Source organism: Rhipicephalus sanguineus, chromosome 6, assembly GCF_013339695.2.
Source record: "Rhipicephalus sanguineus isolate Rsan-2018 chromosome 6, BIME_Rsan_1.4, whole genome shotgun sequence".
NCBI lineage: Eukaryota > Metazoa > Arthropoda > Arachnida > Ixodida > Ixodidae > Rhipicephalus > Rhipicephalus sanguineus.
In genome coordinates, this window is record NC_051181.1 from 166,422,129 (window position 1) to 166,443,403 (window position 21,275).

At 47.4% G+C, this 21,275-nt stretch overlaps 1 protein-coding gene across 3 annotated transcripts in view; it reads left to right on the forward strand.

Moving 5' to 3' along the window:
* LOC119397003 (phosphatidylinositol 4-kinase beta) overlaps nt 1–21,275 on the forward strand; it is a 152,398-nt gene that overhangs the window by 116,529 nt on the left and 14,594 nt on the right. For all 3 annotated transcript variants that reach the window (XM_037664415.2, XM_037664417.2, XM_037664416.2), the window contains one exon: nt 14,880–15,145. In XM_037664415.2, coding sequence (XP_037520343.1) covers nt 14,880–15,145 — 266 coding nt within the window. The remainder of the gene's footprint in view (nt 1–14,879; nt 15,146–21,275) is intronic.

Below are 21,275 nucleotides of genomic sequence, written 5' to 3' on the forward strand. Positions count from 1 at the left end.
GTGTCTTTTGCGGCTGTTGCTGATCGAGTCGCTCGCGCGTCGTCTGCTGAGCCGACATGAGCGCGGGCAAGTGATGCGCGGAAAATTGTTCTTTAACCATTATGTTCGCTTGTCTGCAAGTCGGTTTTTCAGTGTCTGAGAGTCGAGTTTTGAAAGCAGTGTTTGCCAGTAGCCAATACTGAAAGCTTCGGCGTTTCAAGAGCCCCGATGCATGCTAACGTCTACTGGTGTAGCAGACTACACGCAAGCCTTGAGTGCATGCGCTAACTAGCACGATACGTCGCTAGACTGCTTCCAAGGAGGTCCGTAACCTCACGTCCCCTTCGTAAATCTTTAGATAGGTACATTTGTTGCCACTTAGAGGAAGCAACAGCTGGTGCGAAAAAATGAGGAAGTATGTCGAGTGATTCCATAGTTTCAGATCTTAAAGCAATTTTATCGTGATAGTACGAAAAACAAACAGAAACAGCTCCTTCACCCACGCGTCTCTTGCAACACTGCCCGATGTTTGTGAACAGACGGTGTTCAAGTCTAAAGTCGTAGTGTTGACTTTTAACTTGAGCTGTGACAATGTACAGAGTAAGTGTCCATTGTTTCACCGGCAGCACTTGTAGTGTCCATTGGCTCCGGCTTTAGCTTCGGGACCTAATGTCAGCGTTGCTCATGGTGGCGGTCGCGAGGCAGCGTTGCTACTGGTGCATGTTAACTGTTCAGTCACAGCACGGTCACGTTTAGTGATACTTGCCCTGCTTCGTCCAGCTGTTACCTTGGGTAATGCGGAGCACGTGGTTGCAAAATCCTGAAGTAAAAAATAAAACACGAATACAATTAAATTCGAATACAATTTTCGCACTGGCATCACGGCCACACAGACTGCATGCGGCATATGTACCTGGGAAAGCCTGTGAGAAGTGCGAATTCAATTAAATTCGAATGTAAATACGTATTCGGGAGCTTCGTAATACACGCGGCCGTTCAGCGCCAGCTTCCCGTAGTCTACTTGCACAGCGCCGCCACACGGCAGCCGCGAGCGACGGCGGAGCGCGCGCTCGACGGCCTGAGGCGAACGTTCGCCCAGGCACTGAAAAATACAGGAGGCGCTGGTTTGGATTTGCCTGTTTTGGCAACATAATGATTTTTGACAGACCTTTGCGCGAACCAATGTGCGTGTGTTGTTGGGAAAATGTGCTTGGGGTCTGATGAACTTGAGAGAAATGTGTGCTGCTCCGGGTTATGCTTCAGTAACATCAAAGTTCTGTTATCAAAAGAACTTTTGCAAGTCAAATATCAAATTATGGTGTCATCTTCACAATCTCACAGTGTCGAGCGGTAATAATTGCCTGAAATTTATGCGAGCTATTTGCTAGAGAGCCGTTATTTGGAGTCGAAGATTTATTCTACCAGAAATTATTTCCAAAGGTCCGCCACATGTATAACATGTGGATGTGGCCTTTTGAGCCAGTTTCCAGCAGTTTCAGTTTCGTTTCTATTGTTATATCAGACACAGGGCCGCGTCCCGTGTCGCTAGTCGTTCCTATGGCGTCGGCGTCACACGCGCATGGGTGCCCACCAGCGCCGTGAGAAACGTGCGCCTCGCAAAAATATCTTGCAACTGCAAGATAGTTTCGCGAGTTTAGTCACGATGAGCTTTGTGTCTGAAGATGACAGCACCTCAGCTTCAAGCTCTGATGGCGATGATGTTTTGCGTCAGCCTGGAACATCTGCAAGCGTTCAACAGTTGGTTTCATTTACGGCCTCAAGTGGTCTCCTCCGCCGTGGCGCGTGCTTAGCTGCTGACCTTTGTGCACAATCTTAGACCTACTTTGGTTACATGCGAGGACCACACGTCGCTGGGGCACGATGTGCTGGCGCCGGCTGGAAAGCTTCTCCTAATGACAAGAAGGCCGCCAGAGCAGATCTAGGCCCCGCACTACAGAGCGGCGCGAGACATTTTAGGACTGCGCGTGATTTCGTTCTTCTTTTTCTTTTCAATACTATCTGCAAAAATACGAATAAGTATGCTTGGATGCATTTTTTTAATGCCAACCTATGCGGAGAGAGCTGGCTCACGGAAAGAGGTGACGCCAGACGAACTGGTGAAGTTTATTGCAGATCTGATTTATATAGGTGTCGTTCACATCGCTGGCATCCATTTATATTGGAACACCAGCAAAAACAAAAATTTTGTGCAAAAAGTGCTCGAGTGCACCTGTGTCTCACGAAAAACCAGAACATGCTTCACCACATTGCACGAGCAGTGAAGCAGTACTTCAGATTTTACAGCGAAAGCTGGTATGATATCACAACAAGGGTTGTTTTGGCGCCGTAGTTGTCCGCCGCCACCGGTGTCCGTAACCACTATCGCTCGAAATAAGAAAAAAACGAAATAAGAAAAAAATTCCAGGATGGAACGAGGTTTGAACCTGGGCCCTCTGCATCCTACCTCGGAGCCATGCCGGTGCTTGAAATTGCTTTGCAAAAAGACCCTATGCAGGCTTCATGTCGGGAAGGAACCACATTAACATAGGTATGTAATGTAGCGTGGTAGAAGAGTAAAATAACAACCAAGTGTCGCACAACAAGTGAGTTGTTGAATGCTTCCAACCCATTACAAAGGGCTCTGCCATAATTCTTCATTGTCATTAGCCACAGCATCAACAAAATGCACATAATACCGTACAGGTGTTTAGTAGGTACCACGGTTCTGCGCAGGACGAAAAATTGCGTAGTGGCTGCTTCCTTAGTTCACAAAAATTATGATTTATAGCGTAGTGGGTTCCTCGCAAGTGCACCTCTGTTGGTTGCCAAGGAAGCCCATAAGGCTTCCATGATCCATTTCCTCAGGGTCTCAATAAAGTTAATTCCCCTCTCTCTATCTCTTTCTCACGTTAGCGTATGTTATAAAGCGTGCTGGGAGAGTGAAATAACGACCGGACGTCACACAATGCAAATTACGTAACTATTGGGTCATTTAAAGTTTCCAACCCATTACAAAAGGCTCAGTCATAATTCTTCATCGTCATCAGCAGTCGCATCAAGAAACTGCACATATTGCCTTACAGATGGTACCTCGCTTCTCCGCAGAATCACGAGTAATGTCGTGGTGGGTGCTTCCCAACTTCACAAAAATTATGATTTGTGGCGTAGTGGGTACGTTGCTAGTGTAGTTGTATTAGTAGCCACAAGAGAGTTTATAACGGGCTCTAGAAATGCCGCTCTTCCAGCTTTCGCTGTGAATGTGCTGCGCTTTCCGCGCAGGCCTGGTGTTTTTTTTTTCTATTTTAATAGAAACATTCTGTTCAACATTCATTATTTTTTATAGTATTCCTGGGTCATTTATCTTCAACATGTATATTCTGATTTTCTTTTTCTGAGTACTTTTGCATATATACAGGGTGCGCACAGGTCCTTGAAACCCTTGAATACCCTTGAAAATCGAAAGTGTGTTTTCAAGGCCCTTAAAAACCTTGAATTTCGGACCAGTCCTTGAAAAACCTTGAATTTGTTGAATGCTAAATTTGAATTGTATTTGTCATCATGAAAATGGTTTTCGTTGCTCAACTTTTGTCTTTTGTTTGAGTTCTAAAATGCGGCAGGAAACCGTACCAATTTTTATACCTATTTAGCCGAATCTCGTTTGGCCGCTGGCAACATTGGACTTGGTGCGAGTTTCGGAGGCAGCGTTCAATGTAGACTTCGTGTCAGTGGCTTAAAACGTCACTACCGGCGCTAGCGGAAGTAGTAACGGCTGCGAGCGCAGTCGCCCCATCGCTATCGCATGTGCATTGTCTCCGTCCAACTAGTCCAACGCGGCGTCCACGTTTGTGCGCGGGCTTTAACCTAGTCGTGTCCTTGTGCTACCAGCGCTTTTTGGAATGAGCGTGCCTTCTACGTGTTAGTACAAGGGGTGCAAGTGATGTGTTGATATGTTAAACAATGCCTGGAAAAAGCAAATTTCAGACTACGTGGCTCCACCATGACGACTACAAGCACTGGATTGCACCTGACACGACGAATCCGCATCGGGCTAAGTGCAAGCTTTGCGGCAAAACTTTTGATGTGACTGCCATGGGTGAATCCGCTTTAAAAAGTCACATGAAAAGTGCCAAGCATATTGGCGCAATCAAGATGGGGCAAGGGAGTGCGTTGAAAAGCTACCTGACGCCTGTTCCGACAGAGCAGTCCACTACAGCGTCTCCGTTGCAGTCGCCAAGCTTAAATGATGCTTCTAAAATGCACGAGCTTGTCACTGACGCAGAAATTCTTTGGACTTTGAAAGTCGTCACATCCCATTTCTCGTACCGGTCGTCATCCCAAGCAGAGGAGGTATTTCGACGCATGTTTCCGGACAGTGAAGTGGCGAAGGCGTTTTCTTGTGGTGAAAAGAAATGCGCATATGTGACATGTCATGGACTCAGGCCTTTCTTTCTTTCGGCCTTGCAGCGAGAGATAGAACAGTGTGAATTCTTCGTCGTACTTTTCGATGAGTCGGCAAATGACTGTCTGCACAGTAAGCAAATGGATGTGCACGTGAGGTGTTGGGACTCCGCCCAGAAGGTGACGACAAGATATTATACCTCCGTTTTTCTGGGACATTCTACAGCGAATGACATTCAGGAAAAGTTGCTAAGCTCGCTTGAGCCATTGCCCCTGGCAAAGATTCTTCAGATATCCATGGACGGTCCCGATGTCAATCTGAAGTTCTTTAAGGGCCTCCAAGAGCACTTGCAAGAACATTACCAAGTTCAGTGTGTGGACTTAGACACTTGTGGACTTCACACAGTGCACAACGCGTATAGAGCAGGAGTTTCAGCTACTAAATGGGGACTTGATTGCCTGCTGTCTAGTCTAAGCACACTTTTTGAAGATGCCCCAGCACGGAGAGAAGACTTTTCGTCAGTTACAGGCCAGTGCACTTTTCCTCTCAAGTTTGTTGCCCACAGGTGGTTGGAGAATGTCCCTGTCATTGAGAGAGCATTGGTGGTGTGGTCTGACATCAAAAAGTACATTGAGGCTGCTAGAAAAAAAGAAGTTAATCTGCCGAAGTGTGCCTCATTCAACAACTTGTTTGAGTTCAGCTGTGATGCTTTGCTGCCAGCAAAGTTGAATTTTGCGTTGTGTGTGGCAATGGCACTCAAGCCTTTTCTGGTAGAGTACCAAACAGACAAGCCAATGGCTTTTTTTCTTGCAAAGGATTTAGAAACTGTTCTCAGGAAGCTGCTGATGAAGTTTTTGAAATGTTCAATCCTCTCTGCCAAAGGAATCGTTGGCCTGCTGAAGGTCGATGTTGATAATGTTGAGAATCATATTCCACTTGAAAAGGTGGATATAGGCTACAAAGCCGAGCAAATTATCAAGAATTCTCGGGTAAGCTCAAGGGATGTGTTTCAGTTCCGGATGGAATGTAAACAGTTTTTGATCAGTGCCACAAAAAAAGTCCTAGAGCGAAGCCCCTTGAAGTTTGTATTTGTTAGGGGCCTTTCTTCACTGGACCCGCGACAGATGTGTTCAAAGCCCGACGAATGCCTTACAGGTTTTAGAAAAGTGTTGGATACCATCATCGCTGCGGGTAGAATAGCTGAACACTTTCGAGACACTGTGCTGGCCGAGTACACGGAGCTTCTGCACGAGCAGAAACATAAGCTTAGACAATATGACAAGAGTGTTGATAGGCTTGATGAGTTCTACCCTGACCTCTTGAAATTTAGTTCAAGCTACTCTGAGTTATGGACCATCGTAAAACTTTTGCTTGTCCTCAGTCACGGCCAGGCCACAGTTGAACGTGGATTCAGTGTGAACCGACAGGTGTGCGTGGAGAATCTCAAGGACCTTTCCTATGTTTCACAGCGGGTTGTGTGTGATGCGGTTGAGAAGGCAGGTGGTGTTCTGCAGGTTCCAATCACCAGGGAACTGAGAATGGCAGTGTCAGCTGCTAGACACAAGTATGGAGCATACTTAGAAGCCGAGAAGAAGCAAAACCTTGAAGCTTCAAAGCAGAGGAAAAAACAATGCATAGAGGAAGAGCTCGATGGAATGAAAAGAAAGAAAAAAAGGCTAGAATTGACAATTGATGACCTCATGGCTTCTGCAGATGCCTATGCGGAAAAAGCAGAGGCAGCAAACGATGTGGCACACATTGTCAAGTCAAATAGCTTGAGGAAGACGGCAAAGGAGAAGACTGGTGAGCTACACTCGCTCAACGTCCAAATTCAGCAAAAGCTTCTGGAGCTCGCCTGAAGTGGGCAGCCGCTAGGTGCTTTGTGCATTTGAAGCAATTTGCATTGTGATATTTGATGAAGCTATCTTTATTTATTTCTATTGCGTGCAATACAAGCAGAATTGCATTGTGATATGTATAAGTGGGCAGCTATAAGGAGCTGCTTCCTGAAGATTTTTGTGCATTTGAAGCAATTTATGTTGTGATATTTGGTAAACATATCTTTATTTTTTATTGTGTGCAATACAAGCAGATTTGTATTGTGACATGTATTTTTCTTTGTGCAATAAATGTCAGACCTTTTGAGAGCACTGTTTCAAGATCTTCGACATGGGAAAAAAAATTACCTCTCGAAGAGGGCCTTGAAAATCCTCCTATAGGGCCTTGAAAGTCCTTGAATATCCTTGAATTTTCTCCTTTGAAACCTGTACGAACCCTGTATATAGTGTTTTTTATTGCTCTGTTTATCAGCTGGCAACAAAAAGTTAGACACTTTCCAATTTTTATACATTCCACAATATTTTTGTTGCTTTACAACTTATCTCTTTTTAGAAAGACCATTTCATTATGCATAATTTGGTATGCTGCAATGCATGCTGGAGTACTTTTCAACCTGGCAAAAACTTTCTTTCCGAGACATATGAAAAATAACCATTTTCTCCCGGTAACGAAAGAGTTAAGTTTAGGGGGTAAAAATCGGGTGCTTTTTTCTAGCTGGTTGTCAGGGAGAAATCGTGTTTTTTGTTGAACCATTCTGAAATTAGGGTTTTTTCGGACACCCGATTTTCCCGACATGCTCGAAAATTCGAACGCTTTCGAGGCACCGTCACCAGCGCCATAGACGTCAATGTATAAAGGGGCCCTCCAACACTTTTTTTGAAGAGCCTACATCGCTGCCGACCGCATCAACGCGTAGTGGCGCTCACCAGAACTATTGTGGGTGGAAATGACGAAGATGAGCGCTGGCCTATGATTGCAAATCAGTTATGCGGAATCCCGCAGAACTGAATCCCGCAGAACTGGCCTATGATTGGATAAATGTAACGTTAGAAGTAATAACGGCATTGCATCACAAAATGGGTTATTATTGGGTTTAGTTTTTCTTTAGCATGCTTTTTTCACTGAACACCAACTAGACGAACGATCTTAAGACTTTTTCAGCTTTAAAACTGCAGCGCCCGGCAAAGAATGCACCGAATGCCACGGCACCGGAGGAAACGCGCTGGGGACGCTCCAGGCGCCGTTGTTTGAAGAAACTGAAGGGGAAAAAATGTAAGAGTGTTGATATAGACGTTGTCGCAACAAGAAAGATCACTAAAACTACAAAACATGATAGAGGCGTTTGCGATCTGCCTCGTTTCGCACGTGCAGTTCACTCTTAATGCACCACATTGTTTGTTACTATCGCAACGGTGTCATCACTACGTTGGAAAGAACGGGCAACATTGTATGCAAGCTTCCCATATGTAGGATCTTTCAGTTCATTTCATTGGGGCGCCATTAGACGTCACAGGGTGAGTGAAATGTAATCAGATGACCCCGCAAAAATCGAGTTGAGGGTAGGCCTCCACTTTATTGTATTTTCAGTGTTCTAGGCTGAATAACTTCAGACTGCGTGCCCCTATTGCTGCCGTTCTTGCTGCAATAATCTCTTCAGCCTTCAGTCTACGCAACCGAAAAGCAAAAAATGTAAGACAATGAGGTCTGGAAAAGTGTTAGAGGGTGCCTTAAGAGCTGAAACTCTTCGGCGTCTGATTTTTCGGACTTTCTGCCCAAATTGCGGGTCCAAAAGGCATATAATTGAAGCCCCCATCTCTGCCGCGTCTCATCTCGTAGGTTCAAACCAGCGCTTTCGCGAGTAGATCTGTTTGCGACAGCAGCAGAGTCCGAAAGTCAGCTTTGCCGCAATGCCAAAGGGCTATGGGGTGATGCAAACCAGAAATTCAAAGGGGCCGCTATCACGGCGCCGTGCAGCGATGTCTTTAGGGATAAGCAGCGGAAATTCACGGAGGCGGGATGGCGGCAGGTGGCAAACGCGCCATTACAGCTTAATTGCTGACTACCCTGTAAGGACTGTGTGGCAGAGGCGGCCACCGTAAGGCTGTGAGATGGCGCCACAGTTGGTGCCATCATCATCATCACCGTGAACATGGGTCGTGGGGAGAAGGGGATGTGACAGTGGGGAATAAAGCGTGTGTTTGGCGAGACGTGTTGTGCGCGCTTCCTCCTTGACAACCCTTACGATAAGCATCTTCAGTTAACTGCTCAGTAGTGCGTGTGGCCTTGTGCAGTTGCATGCGTACTGCACGCATTTAATAGCCGAGAACCCAAATGCGCCACACCGCCATTCGTGCTGTCTTTTTGTGCGAGACTGGTAAGTGCGCCGCACAGACTCGTTGCCTTCACGAACGAAACCCGCTCGCCATTGCCGCAGCCATGTGCAGTCACGAACAAAGGGGGCATCACGAACGCTTTCATGACAAATGCCTGTGTACGGTACAGCAACAATTATAAGGCAGCAAATGCTGCGTATCGGCGGAGATTTGGCGATGTGTGTGCGCATCGTTTACATGCGCATACGCATCGGGGAAAGCTGGAAGAGTTGTCCGCTCTTCCGCCAGTCTTTGTGTTCCGCGTCATCGTTTCCGAACGCTCCATGCGAGAGAGCCGTAATCTATTCCGCGCTTTGCTGGTATCAGCGGCACTCATCACGAGACGCAAATTTGCAAGTGGCGGTTGGCAAGTAGTTAAGCGGGGTTCGCAGCAGGTACCGTATTTACTCGAATCTAACGCGCACCTTTTTTCCGGAAAAACGAGTCCAAAAATCGCATGCGCGTTAGAATCGAGTACCGAAAAAAAAAAGAAACTCGGTTATCGTATTGCCATCGACATTTCAAAATGGCCGCCTCCTACGCGCCTTGGCCATTTCTGCCATTTTTTCAGTTCGTACGTGTGCTGAGGAAATTGTCATCCCGTTCTGCGTTCGCATCGACGGCATGGAAGTGCCGACTCCAAATACTCGACGAGTGTACCACAATGCCGCATTTAAAAGAATAGTTATTACATGTGCAGAGAGACGGACGGAAATCGGGCCGCATCGCGGTCGTTCGGATATAGTTCGGAGTTCCCGAAACGTGCGTGCGAGACTGGCGCATACAGAAGCAGATTTTTTACAGCAAAGCTTCACGAAAAGGTTTCAGTGGACCAAAGCAGGGCCAGTTTCTCGAAATCGAAGAGTGTTGACAGCGACAAGGAGTTGTCCGACAGCGACGAGGACTGATCCATTACGCGACTCGTATCGCCGCCGTAGTGGTGACAGTTTTAGCGGCAAGGCCCGCTTTTTGACTTTGTGTTTTACTTTTTTGAAACTTCAATTCTTTGAAACCCAAATACTTGTTCTTCTGAATGTGCGAAGTTTGACTCCTATGGACTTTTTTTGTTCTTTTCTCTCACGAAAAATGGGTGCGCGTTACAATCGACGTATTACTTTTTTTTTTTTGGTCGCGGAAAACGGGTGCGCGTTACAATTGAGGGCGCGGTAGAATCGAGTAAATACGGTACTGAATGTATTTGCCAGAGCCCAGGTGCGCACCAATATACCTGATAAGTGTACTGGGAGGCATTAAAGCTATTTTGGACGTGGCTGTGGTGATTTGACCGCTTGAGCGGAATAAAAAAGCATGAATTCGTTTTTTTGGACTGCCCGATTTTTTTTGACGATTTCACGGTCTCTAGGGAGTCCAAAAAATTGGACGTTGACTGTAATAGAATTATGAAAATTAATGAGTAATAGTGACAGTAAAGAGATAGGCACGCATGTTGGGAGGTTGGTTGAACACCGTGTAGTATCCACAGTGCTTCTTGCAGCTTGTCCATTTGAGTCCAGCTTTCCATAGCATGGATACATTTTCGTGATCTATTTTTTTGATAGAATTCTAGCCAGGAATGTCTCGTCGCATTTCAGCAGTCAAAGCGGGAGCTTCACTGCGACGACCTGCATGGTGCACAGTGATGTGATAGCTGCGCCAAACTGCGCCAAGACGTGAAAGCTGCTACATCCTGCTACATTTCCGCTGTTTTGCGCCAAAACTGCGCCAAACTATAAGCACACTAGCGGAAAAACGTGCGCAGCGCGCCGGCGGCGGCAAAACGCGACACTCCAAAGCTGCCGCGCGGCAAAATTTTCGTGCCGCGAGAGGAATGTGTTCGTGCATCATTTTTCTCGGCACGCTGCCCGGCGCTTTCTGGGGACATAACCATAACCGACATAACCCTCTCCAGACTGCTGCAAATTGGCGTGACCCCCCAAAAATGCACCTCGGAAGGAGTGGCTCGCCGTGAGCTGGTGTGACCGCACCGCTGCAGCAACATAGAAGTAAAATTTCAGTTGTTAGTACAGCGACGTCCACGCCTGTCTTATTTTTGCACCCTTTTTTAAGTTCCGCTACTCAAACGAGTGTTATACCCCTGTCACACGGACAACCTTAACCGTGGTTAAGCTGACCACGGTTAGGGGTAGCTACACAGCAGGAATAACAGCATGGTTTTGCAGCGATAAAGCGACATGCTACACAAGAGGCACATTGAGGCCACGAAGACGCATCGGAATTCAGCAGGTGTACTGAAAACTCCAAAGACATGCATATCAGACGTATTTGGACATGACAAAAATTGCAACCCAATCCAATCCAGGCTCTTTGCGAACCCAAGTAAACCAATTTAGGAGGCGTTGATGTAAACGTAACTGGCTGATACGAATTCGTGAAATTTCCCAGCCGAACTCCACTGTGTCGAATGGGCCGAAATTTGGATGTTCCGAACACTTTTCCGCGTCGCGGCGGGTGATACGAACTTTGGTACCGAATCCGTCGAGCGACGGCCGAGAGCAGAATGCTGTTAGTGTGCGCACTGGCCGCGCGCGTACTTCCGAAGCTGTCAGAACTGTGGTTATCGTTTGCCATAACCGCTGTGTGCGAAACCGCAGTCGCTCTTGACACTATCATTATGGCGACGACGAAACTGACGGGACTCTGAAAGTGCACGTGCGTCCAACGCCCACCCAGTCCAAGTGGCGCTGCTTCCCGCAAACGCCGCGGACAAAACAGCAGCAGATGCGATTATAGATAGCAATACAGGCGACGCAGAACGTAGTTTTGAAGGCACGTGCGCAGCCACAGGCGGATTGAAAACGGAACTACCGTTTGCCGCAACCGCCGCGCACGAAACCACGGTCGCTATCAACGCGATCATTGATACGACTACAAGCTCCGAAGGTACGCTGCTAACGCAGCGGTAGATTGAAGGCTATAAAGTCGTAGAAAAAGACACGAAGCAGTGGTGTAGCCAGGAGGGGCGCACATCCCCCCCCCCCCTCCTTGCCTCTTTTTTTTTGCTATGGCATACAGTGCCCGAAATGACACTTGACCACATCTGCCTGCCCGGCCCCCACTTCAAATCAAGGAGGTGCCGACCCCCCCCCCCCCCCCCCAAGACAAAAACTTCTGCCTACGCTCCTGGCACGAAGCCTTTCAGCTTTCGTGTCTATCTTCGCTTGTCGCTATGGTAGAGCGGACTTCACTTAGTTTTCAGTTGGCCTCATGCGAAGCTTTGACACGCGCTTTCGCGGCAGCCAGCTGCGGCGTCCCTTATTTGTCCGTTCATGTGTGTCCCAGAAAGGCATACGCGAGTTCTTTTGACAGAAATTATTGTTTTGGTGCACGAGCAGCCAAACTCTCTCCCAATAACTCGAAAGTACACTGTGATCGGCCCCGCTGTACAACCTTGCAGAGCGCTCGGCCATGCGCTTGCATGATTTAGCTCATACTGAACGCGATAGTAGAGTAGCCAACGGATTTTTCGGGACTCCAAAAATTCGGACTTCATAAATGTACTGTCAAGGTTTCCATAGCACGGATACACTTTCGCAACCAATTTTTCGGATGAACTTATGCCCTATAGTTCAATTTTTCGGTCTAAATTGCTCGTTTTGAGCCACGTTGCTTGATTTTGAAAGCCGCCGTGTTGGATTTTCTGCTGGCTTGGTCAAGTTTGGCTTCCAGTGGCCAGTTGTGTTGCCTCCAAGATTGGGAATGAGTGCACAATCCTCAAGTTTTAGAGGCCATGCCCGCACTTCTTTGGCTGGCAAAACGTTCTAGGGGACACAACTTTTCTTTTTCAGTCAGCCTTGTCGTCATCATTAATATGGCGGTAGGTTTTTTTTTTTTCGTTTGTTTTTCCAGTTGTCATTCCACACGTCGTCGTGTGGGTGGTGTCAAGTGTTTTTGAGCTGTCGTGCATGTCGTTCTCTGCCGTTGCGGTTGCTCAGTGGTTACGGTGCTCGGCTACTGACCTCAAACACTCGGGTTCGATCGGGGCCACGGTGGTTGCATTTCAATGGAGGTGAAAAGCTGGAGGCTCGTGTACTGTGCAATGTCAGTGCAGGGTAAGGAACATCAGACCAGGTTATTTAAATCCCACCAGCCAGACATGACTTCGTGTGCACCTTTTTGTGACCAGCGTCAAATTTTGTTTGCTTGGGGCCATGGAACCACCAACTGTGCCACCCGCAAAGATCGGTGGCAGCGATCGCCAATGTGCTGACGACGTCACTCCGGCCAAATGCAACCAAATCTGCTCGTCCCCAAGCATAGCATGAAGCAGGGCATTATTGGAAACCCATGGCTTTGGTGGAATGGGTGCAGTAGCTTCACCTGAACCACAGTTTTGTTGCGTTTCTTTTGGCTTTGTGCATGCTGTGTGGACACCTTCAAGAGGATTTAGTTGAAGATGTATGTAAGCTCGCAGCTTGCCCGAGGGCACGACTCCTAAACCCATGGCTAATGTGGAATGGGCGCAGTAGCTTCACCTGAACCACAGTTTTGTTGCGTTTCTTTTGGCTTTGTGCATGCTGTGTGGACACCTTCAAGAGGATTTAGTTGAAGATGTATGTAAGCTCGCAGCTTGCCCGAGGGCACGACTTCTAAACCCATGGCTATGGTGGAATGGGCACAGTAGCTTCACCTGAACCACAGTTTTGTTGCATTTCTTTTGGCTTCGAGCATGCTTTGTGGACACTTTCAAGAGGATTTAGTTGACAAGGCATGAAACCAAAATGGTGGCCACTGGTTCTCGGGTTCCACAAAGTTGGCATTGTTGTAAAATTAGTTTTTTTTTCATACTGCCGAACTGTTTGTGCAGTTTCTCACGTGGAAAAGGAAGAAACCATTTATCAACATGCAAGAGAGAGAGAGAAAGCGCTTTCTTTGCACCCATTCGAGAGTATGGGTGATCGCGCGGAGACGCAGCTCTCCCTTTCACCGTCTGCACCCCCCCCCCTCCTAGATGTCGGCCAGAACCAGTTGGCGTCCGGCGGTGGCCTGGGCTTGGCGGATGACTTGTCTTTGGTCTTGTTCATCCTGGCTGTGGAGGGAGGATTCCCATGACTTTTTATTCCCATTGAGACCGTTCAGTGCATCCCGGCTGTGGCAGCCGCATGTTGGATGAAGTTGAAAATGCCTGAGGCCCGTGTGCTTAGACTTAGGTGCACATTAAAGAACCCTAGGCGGTCAAAATTTCCGGAGCCCTCCACTACGGCGTCTCTCATAATTATATGGTGGTTTTAGGACGTGAAATCCCAACACTTATTATTATTATATTGTTAGACCATTTAGTGCTTGGCAAGCCGAGAGCTTGTGATCAAGGGTCCCTATGCCTTCACACTTTTTGCATTCGGAAGAGTGCACCTCAGGATTCCATTTGCTTAAAGGACCCCTGACACCAAAATTGAAACCTCGAGATCTTTGTGTTGTTTGACTTTCCTGTATACGGGGGCACATCTGACCGATTATTAGTGACGAACGTTGCCTTTAAGATATCTTAATTTGGTTTTAAAGTAAGCGTGAGTGCTCACTTGAGTTGGCTGCACCTTGCGACATCCTGGTATGACGTAGATAGAGGCCCCGTGTGACGTTCCAAGTGTAAAGCAAGTATTGTGGACGTCATAGAAGGTTTGCGGGGCGCACGTGCACAATACGACTGGCACCCAGGGAGGCCTATTGTTCCGCACCCCTCTGGCTCTGTTGTCGGGCTGCTCTCGAGGTAGTTTTCGTGAGGGGACACGCGCTTAACAGGTTTAACCCATACCGAGGCACCCACATACTTTCAATCTCTACCGCGCTCGGGGCCCCGATTTGAAAACCGCGCTGTCAACGTCACCACAGCTTGAGTGCACGTGGTCTTTGACGCTCCCCCGCATGGGGCGCCAGTTTCTTGTGGTTTTTAGGCGGGCGTTTTGAAGTGATGCTAAAATGGTCACAATTAACTACGCTAGAATTAGTTGTACGATACGCTAGAGCATTTACGATTTAATTTAGAGATTACCAGACACAAAGCTACAAATTACAGCCAAAAAGTCACCAACAAAAATTTCGCTGTCAGGGGTCCTTTAAGATATACGGGTTTGGGAAGGTTACAGTTTTATTTGAACTATGTTTCACGATAATGATGCAAAAAGCCAATTTTATTGACTTCACTGTGTTGATGTTCAGCTGCACTTTCATCTCATATTTGTGACGAAGCTTCCCTCATTGGGAATTTGCAGAAGCTTTCTAGTGGGTTTTTTAAAATCTCCAAACTGGTCTTTGTTGCTTGATTTGTGCTGCAGAACATCTGGCAACAGGAGCATGTGAGCCTGTGGCTTCGACCATACCGCATCCTTGTGACGTCAGCGGACAGTGGCCTTGTGGAGCCCATCCTGGACACCATGTCTCTGCATCAGGTCAAGAAGCACTCGCAGCTGTCACTGCTACAATACTTCGAGCAGCAGTTTGGGCCACCAACCAGTGAGGCCTTCTTGAGTGCACAGCGCTGCTTTGTGGAGAGCTGTGCTGCATACTGTCTTGTCTCGTACCTCATACAGGTCAAGGACAGGTGAGAACGCTCCGTTGATTTTGGAACCCCTTCAGCAATTGCATGTACGCATAAAATGCAGAGGCTTCTCATGCACCGCATGTTGCTTTAACGGGCTTGAAACACAGTGGACACATTATTTACATGCTTCCCGAGTAAACAACTACTGCTCATTTAACTTAACGGAGGACACGGCCTTCGTAATGCCACGCCCGCTTTTTGTTTTATTTTGATGTATTTGGCTTTGACCAGCAATGACGGTTAGCAACGCTCGGTGCTGACCGCGCAGCAGTGTTCGAGAAGCTTCGCGATTGTAGTAGATCATGTTAAGATTGCGCGCAGGCCGCGAACAGCCTAGATTATTCCAGAGCTTGCGCGACCACCAGTGATAAGACTGGAAAGTTCGATACGTGATGTATAAAAAAAATGATGCGTCCCAGCCATGAGCAGTTTTTCGGCAGCCAGCGCTCTGTTCGCCGCTATCAGTCTACATGTGTATTGCTGTAGTTTGACTTTCCTTTTCCCGGCCACAAGTTTGGCCAAATAAGAGTTTCATCTTCGACATGCCGAGTGCTACCTTCGTCGACATCATGACCCCGTGACATCGTCGGCCATCGATTGCTAAGTAGCGCAATTTTCGACAGCCACGACCTCGCGACGTACAAGCAGCAGACGACGATCCCGAAGCGAGCATCACAGCAAAAGCAGCCAATCGGAGGCCTTGAATTGAACTTCAAACATGTGCTTTTTGTATGCTTGTTACTGAATGGAGGAGCTAGCTGAAACGGAGTACTTGAACACGGAGAAATGCTCTTTACGACGAGCCCAGAATGGTGGCGCCCGGTTGCGCCGTTGCAGTGTTATAATTTTGAAAAACGCTGGTTTTTTTTTTTTTGCTTTTTTTTTTGTGCTATTTCTGCAATTTTTGCCAAGTGAGCAGACGCAAAAAAAAAAATTTATAGCACTTCTACGTAGTTTTCAGTGAAGATATTTTGGAATCAGAAAATGGGCCACAGAAACTGAAAATGCGATTTTCCAAAAATCGCATTTTTTTTTTGGTCCCCCGTAAAAATAAGACCATGTTGGTGACTCGTAATTCTCTCCGGATATAACAGACCCATTCTGTGTTTACATAAAAGTCTGTTGTAACAGTACTTGGATTTTACATACTTCCTTTACAACAGACCAAAATCTTCTTCACTGTGAAGGTCTGTTGTAATGAGGTTATACTGTATGTGCTTAAAGCTCACTCGGACTTAGACTCACCAATATTTTTCTCAACCAGACTCACTCGGACTCGAGACTCACTAAAATGTTTCTCAGCCGGTCTCACTTGGACTCAAACTCACCAAAATATTACTCACCCGGACTCAGACTCACGGCCTGATCTGAGTCTGAGTGAGTGAGCCTACTTATGAGTGAATTTGCCGACCTATGGTTACGTGTTTTGTTGTAATTGGCTTAGAACATCCATTCTTGTTTCCCTGCGTACAGTTCTCATTCCAGATTATTGTGATGTGCCGATTTAGATTGTAACTCTATCAGTTGAAAAAAATTTTGCTCCCAAAAAGGCACATGGAATGTTCTGATATTTTAAAAGCTACATATCGTACTAGAAAAAGAATTGCATATTTGAAATCTGCACATAAATATACATAAACTCGGCAAGCTTCATCAAAATCGACCAAGAATTTTTGTTAACCTTTTCATCCCCAAATTAATTATTTTAAATGTAAGCAACTGTTTTTTAAATTTTTAGATGTGCATAAATAAAGCTTTTTCCAGTCCAGTCCATGATCATGGTAGTCCAAAAAAAATGAAAAAAATCCTTGCTCACACTTTTCAATGAAAAGTAATTAATGTCCAAATTAATTTAATTAATAGCTACCATATAGTGTGGAATATAGGTCGAGGTTTTTTCCAAAAAATATTACTAAAAAGTCACCCCTCGACACATATACCGGTCCTTGGCACAATCTCACAATCCAGATGACAATCTCAATTGTCATCTGGCAACATAAGGGTGCTGCAGACCTTTTGGCATCCGCATCGTTATTGGCCGCGAGATCGACCTATAGGTGGCAGCACCGTCGCCGCGTTAGTGTGGAGAGGCCGTCAGATGCGGTATACAAATGCACACAGCGGCGCTTCGTTGTGAGCGGTTTGAGCCGATTGTCGGCGAATAAAATGCGTGGATTACAGCTTACTGGTAATATATACGCTCTTCATTGTTGAATCGATGCAAGAAGAAGAGCCAACGTTACTATTACTAGTAAGAGAAGCGCAATCTGCCGATGAAAGGAATGCTCGCCCTGGATGACAGTCTGCGCTTACGCACTATATGGCGTTTTCGATTGTTTTCTCTGTACGTTGTGGGGATTGAGGCTTGCCCGTCGCCATTGCGCGGGTTTTTCGCCTATTTCTGCCATCCTCATGTCCGATCATACCGCTCCCCTCCTCCGCCGTCCTACGGCGCTGGGCAAGCGGGGGTGACGTTAACCCTCCTCACCCCGGCGCCGGATCGGGACGGTGGCGCCGCGTTCGAGTCTCGCGAGACGTTCTGCGCGGCAGGGGAGTCAGACTCTCTCCGGACCTCGTAGGGTAAGCACGCATTTTCTTTCCCGTCCGTCGGCTCCTTTTTTGGGCTCGCTCGGACGGATTTCGCTAACGGTGCCTTGCGCCAGCGGCGAGCGCTTACCTTATGTTGTCCTTTCCGAACGCTAGGCTGAAGAGCGGTGCGGTGCATTCGCGCGTGATCATACTACGCCGAAACCGTACCTATCGAAGCCAACGCGAGCGGAGTTTGCCCTTGCTCGAGCGATCGGGCCCTGTGGTCACAGATCGTAAGAGTACGCAGCATAGTCTCGAGGGACCGTTTCCTTCAGCGGCGTGTCACCGTGCGCCCTTTTGCCTTCGGAGACGTGCTCGCGGCACCCTTTGGGTTGTACTTTCGCCCGTGGCGTGGTTAAGCCTGTTTTGCTTCTCCCGCCGCCTTTGGGAGCAGGCGTTGTACTGCGTTTTGTGGTGTTGCCGCAGGCAATAAAGTGTTGCGGATTTCGAGAGCAGTACTGTGTACTTGCCGCGCTACGCTTGGCGCCTTGTTTGCGCTCGAACGTACGTGTGCAGCGGCGTGCTAGTTCACGCGAGGCGACGGCAGACGCGGCCCTGTGGCTCGCTAAATTCGAACCCACGCTAGTGGCCGTACTCCGGGGAGATACGTGCACACTACAACGTGTTTAGCTTTTGTTCTGTGTACTACGCACTGCTGTAGTACGACTGAACTACTTGTTTACTTGTTGTTCATTTGTATGCCAGCTCATATTCCTGTGCAATGAGTTCAATAGCACTGTTCGTGCGAATACGCCTATGCATTTTTTTTTTATTATTTTTCAGTTCTCCATGAAATGTAGGACAGTTGATAAGTTTAGTCAGGAAAGCTGACAGCGCTTTAGCTCCACGGAGACGTTCAACGCGTACGCACTTGTTCTTGCTCCAGTAACAGAATAAAAGGGTAAGAGTTTAGCACAGAGCTTTCATCGATTGATTACGTGCACAACAGTGATGCAACAAAGGTCCGGTTATTTTCTGGAAGCAATGTCTTTTTTTTTTTTTTCAAACTAATAATGTCTGCTGCCTTCCATCAATTTCTAACAACTCCACACAAACGCTCCAGATAATGTAAAGAAAAGGATGATGTTTTGCGTGAAATTATACGACAGAAATGTAAGGCACGCCGTCGGGATTAATATTGAACACCTGGGTCCTTAAAGCGTACCTATAAATCTAAGCGCACGGGTGGTTCTGCATAAATTTCGCCCCAAGTTCAATCTGCGCGCGGCAACTCCGTTTTATCACTGCCGTGTCATTCCATTGTCTGTTTTTTAGGGGACAGTTTTAGTACAGAAGTGTCAGACTTCACTTAATAGAAATACTTCGCTGTAGCGGGACCACGACCGTACAATAAAAGGACATCCTAAGCACAACTAAAGCTCATCGGATAACCGATGAACTACAGGGCCGCAGTTATACACCTAACAACAACGCGAAAGTGCATGGCCTAGAGCCTCGTTTTTGTTTACCAACGAGTCGCTAAAACAGTGCCTTCACACACTATTTAATGCTCCTCATGTTTGGGACTATGCCAAGCACACATTAGGGTGTGCTTGAACCAGAAAGCGGCACCAACACTGATATTGTTCTGGTGAACGAAGGGTATACGACACCAATACACAGCCCTCTCGAAAGTTGCACTCACTGTATTATAATGCGCATGCAGCCGAGCAAGCCCATTTGCTTCTGTACACCATGTTAGGTATACGTACGAGCAGTTAAACTCGCGCTAACATAACAGAACAAACCGCCCTTTGAGAACGTGCAGGACGTACGCGCACATGCAAACACGACGTGGCTAGCAGACGACGCAGGGAGCAATCCACACTAGGCGCGCTTCAGCCAGTAGCCGCCAGGCGGCGACTCCGCTCGATCTCACGGCCAATCGCCTCCATCTTGACCGACGTCCTGCTGTTCGACGTACGCTATCTTGTCTTTTTGTGCAGCTATCGTTCTTGGAATTGTTGATTTCGCGACCACCTGCAGTATGAGTACTGATACTCGAAGTCAGCTCGTCGCGGCGTTTATGATAAAGGTGATTGAATATGCGGAAGTCAACGGGAACATGTCTGCCCAGCGGCACTTCGGCATTTCAGAAAAAAGCGTCCGATACTGGCGGTCGTAAAAAGGCAAGCTGTCTGCATGCAACGTGCGGAAGACGTCATTTCGCGGGTGCCGCGCGGTGCACCCTGAGCTTGAAGATAAGGTGGCGTATTTCGTCCGCACGCATCGTGCCAGATCCTTGCCAGTGACATCGGAACTGATCGGCATCAAAGCGATCAAGCTTGCCCGTGAATCAGGCCTAATGCGAGAGCAGTTCAAGGGCTCCATTTACTGGATTCGCCGCTTCATGCGACGCAAAGGGTTCGCACTTCACCAGCGCACATCAATCTGCCAGAAGCTGCCGGAGGCATACAAGGACAAGCTGGTTGAATTCCAGCGCTATGTCCGTCTCCGGCAGCAGCATGGCTACACGCTTGGACAGATCGGCAACGCCAATGAGACGCCGGTGTGGTTTGACATGCCGTCGTCCACCACAGTGTGCGAACGTGGTGTGAAAGCGGTAAAACTGCTTTAGACAGGAAATGAGCATTTGCGCTTCACAATGATGCTCGCCTGCACTGCTGATGGCAGAAAGCTGCCCCCATTTATTATCTTCAAGAGGAAGACGCTGCCGAAAGAGACATTCTCGCGGGACGTTGTCGTTCGCGTGAACGAAAAGGGATATATGGACGAGGCCGTGATGGTCAACTGGATTCAGACAGTCTGGAATCGGCGGCCCGGTGCACTCCTGCGGTGTCCCAGCATGCTCGTTTTGGATGCATTTCGCGGGCACTTGACCGCAGGTGTTCCAAAAGCATCAAAATCGCAAAAATTGCGCCGGACTGCACCAAAACAGCCTCAGAAGCAAGAATTTTGATGCCCACGTCAGCTTTAGTGGGGAAAAAAGGCTGAGTTGACAACGTGGTTTTCCAAGCAGCGCCAGGAATACCAAGAAAATAGTGCATTCACAACACAGACGCGCCCAAGCGAGTTTCTTCTGTGCACCTTTCTAATGAAGACCCCCCATGGTGCCGCCACAATCTCCTCTGGACTGTTGTCAATATGTGTGACCCCGCAAAAATGTGCTGCCGTGCCCTGAACGTGCTGCTCAGGGTGTCGGAACGAAATGTTTTTCGTTTCGGTTTTAGTTTCGTTCCACCGCAAAAAGTTCCGTTCCGTTTCTGTTCCGGAACGAAAAAAGAAATGTTCCGGAACGGTTCGTAACGGTTTTTTTATGCAAAAATTTGAAGTTAAGGTAATCATAAAGAACATTGGATTTGTGATGTAGTTACTTGCCCTCCTCTTAGGAAAGTGGGACAAGGCTAAAACGCATGCTTCATAGGAGCGGAAGTAACTGTACCATGAATTCCTACCAACTAGCACAAACCAGTAATAATTTCAAAGTGATAGTATTTATTTTCTTAAAAGACACATACGAATTTTTTCAGTGGGCTCAACGCTTTCTATAAGGGAGGGAGCACAATCTCCGAAGCAGCGC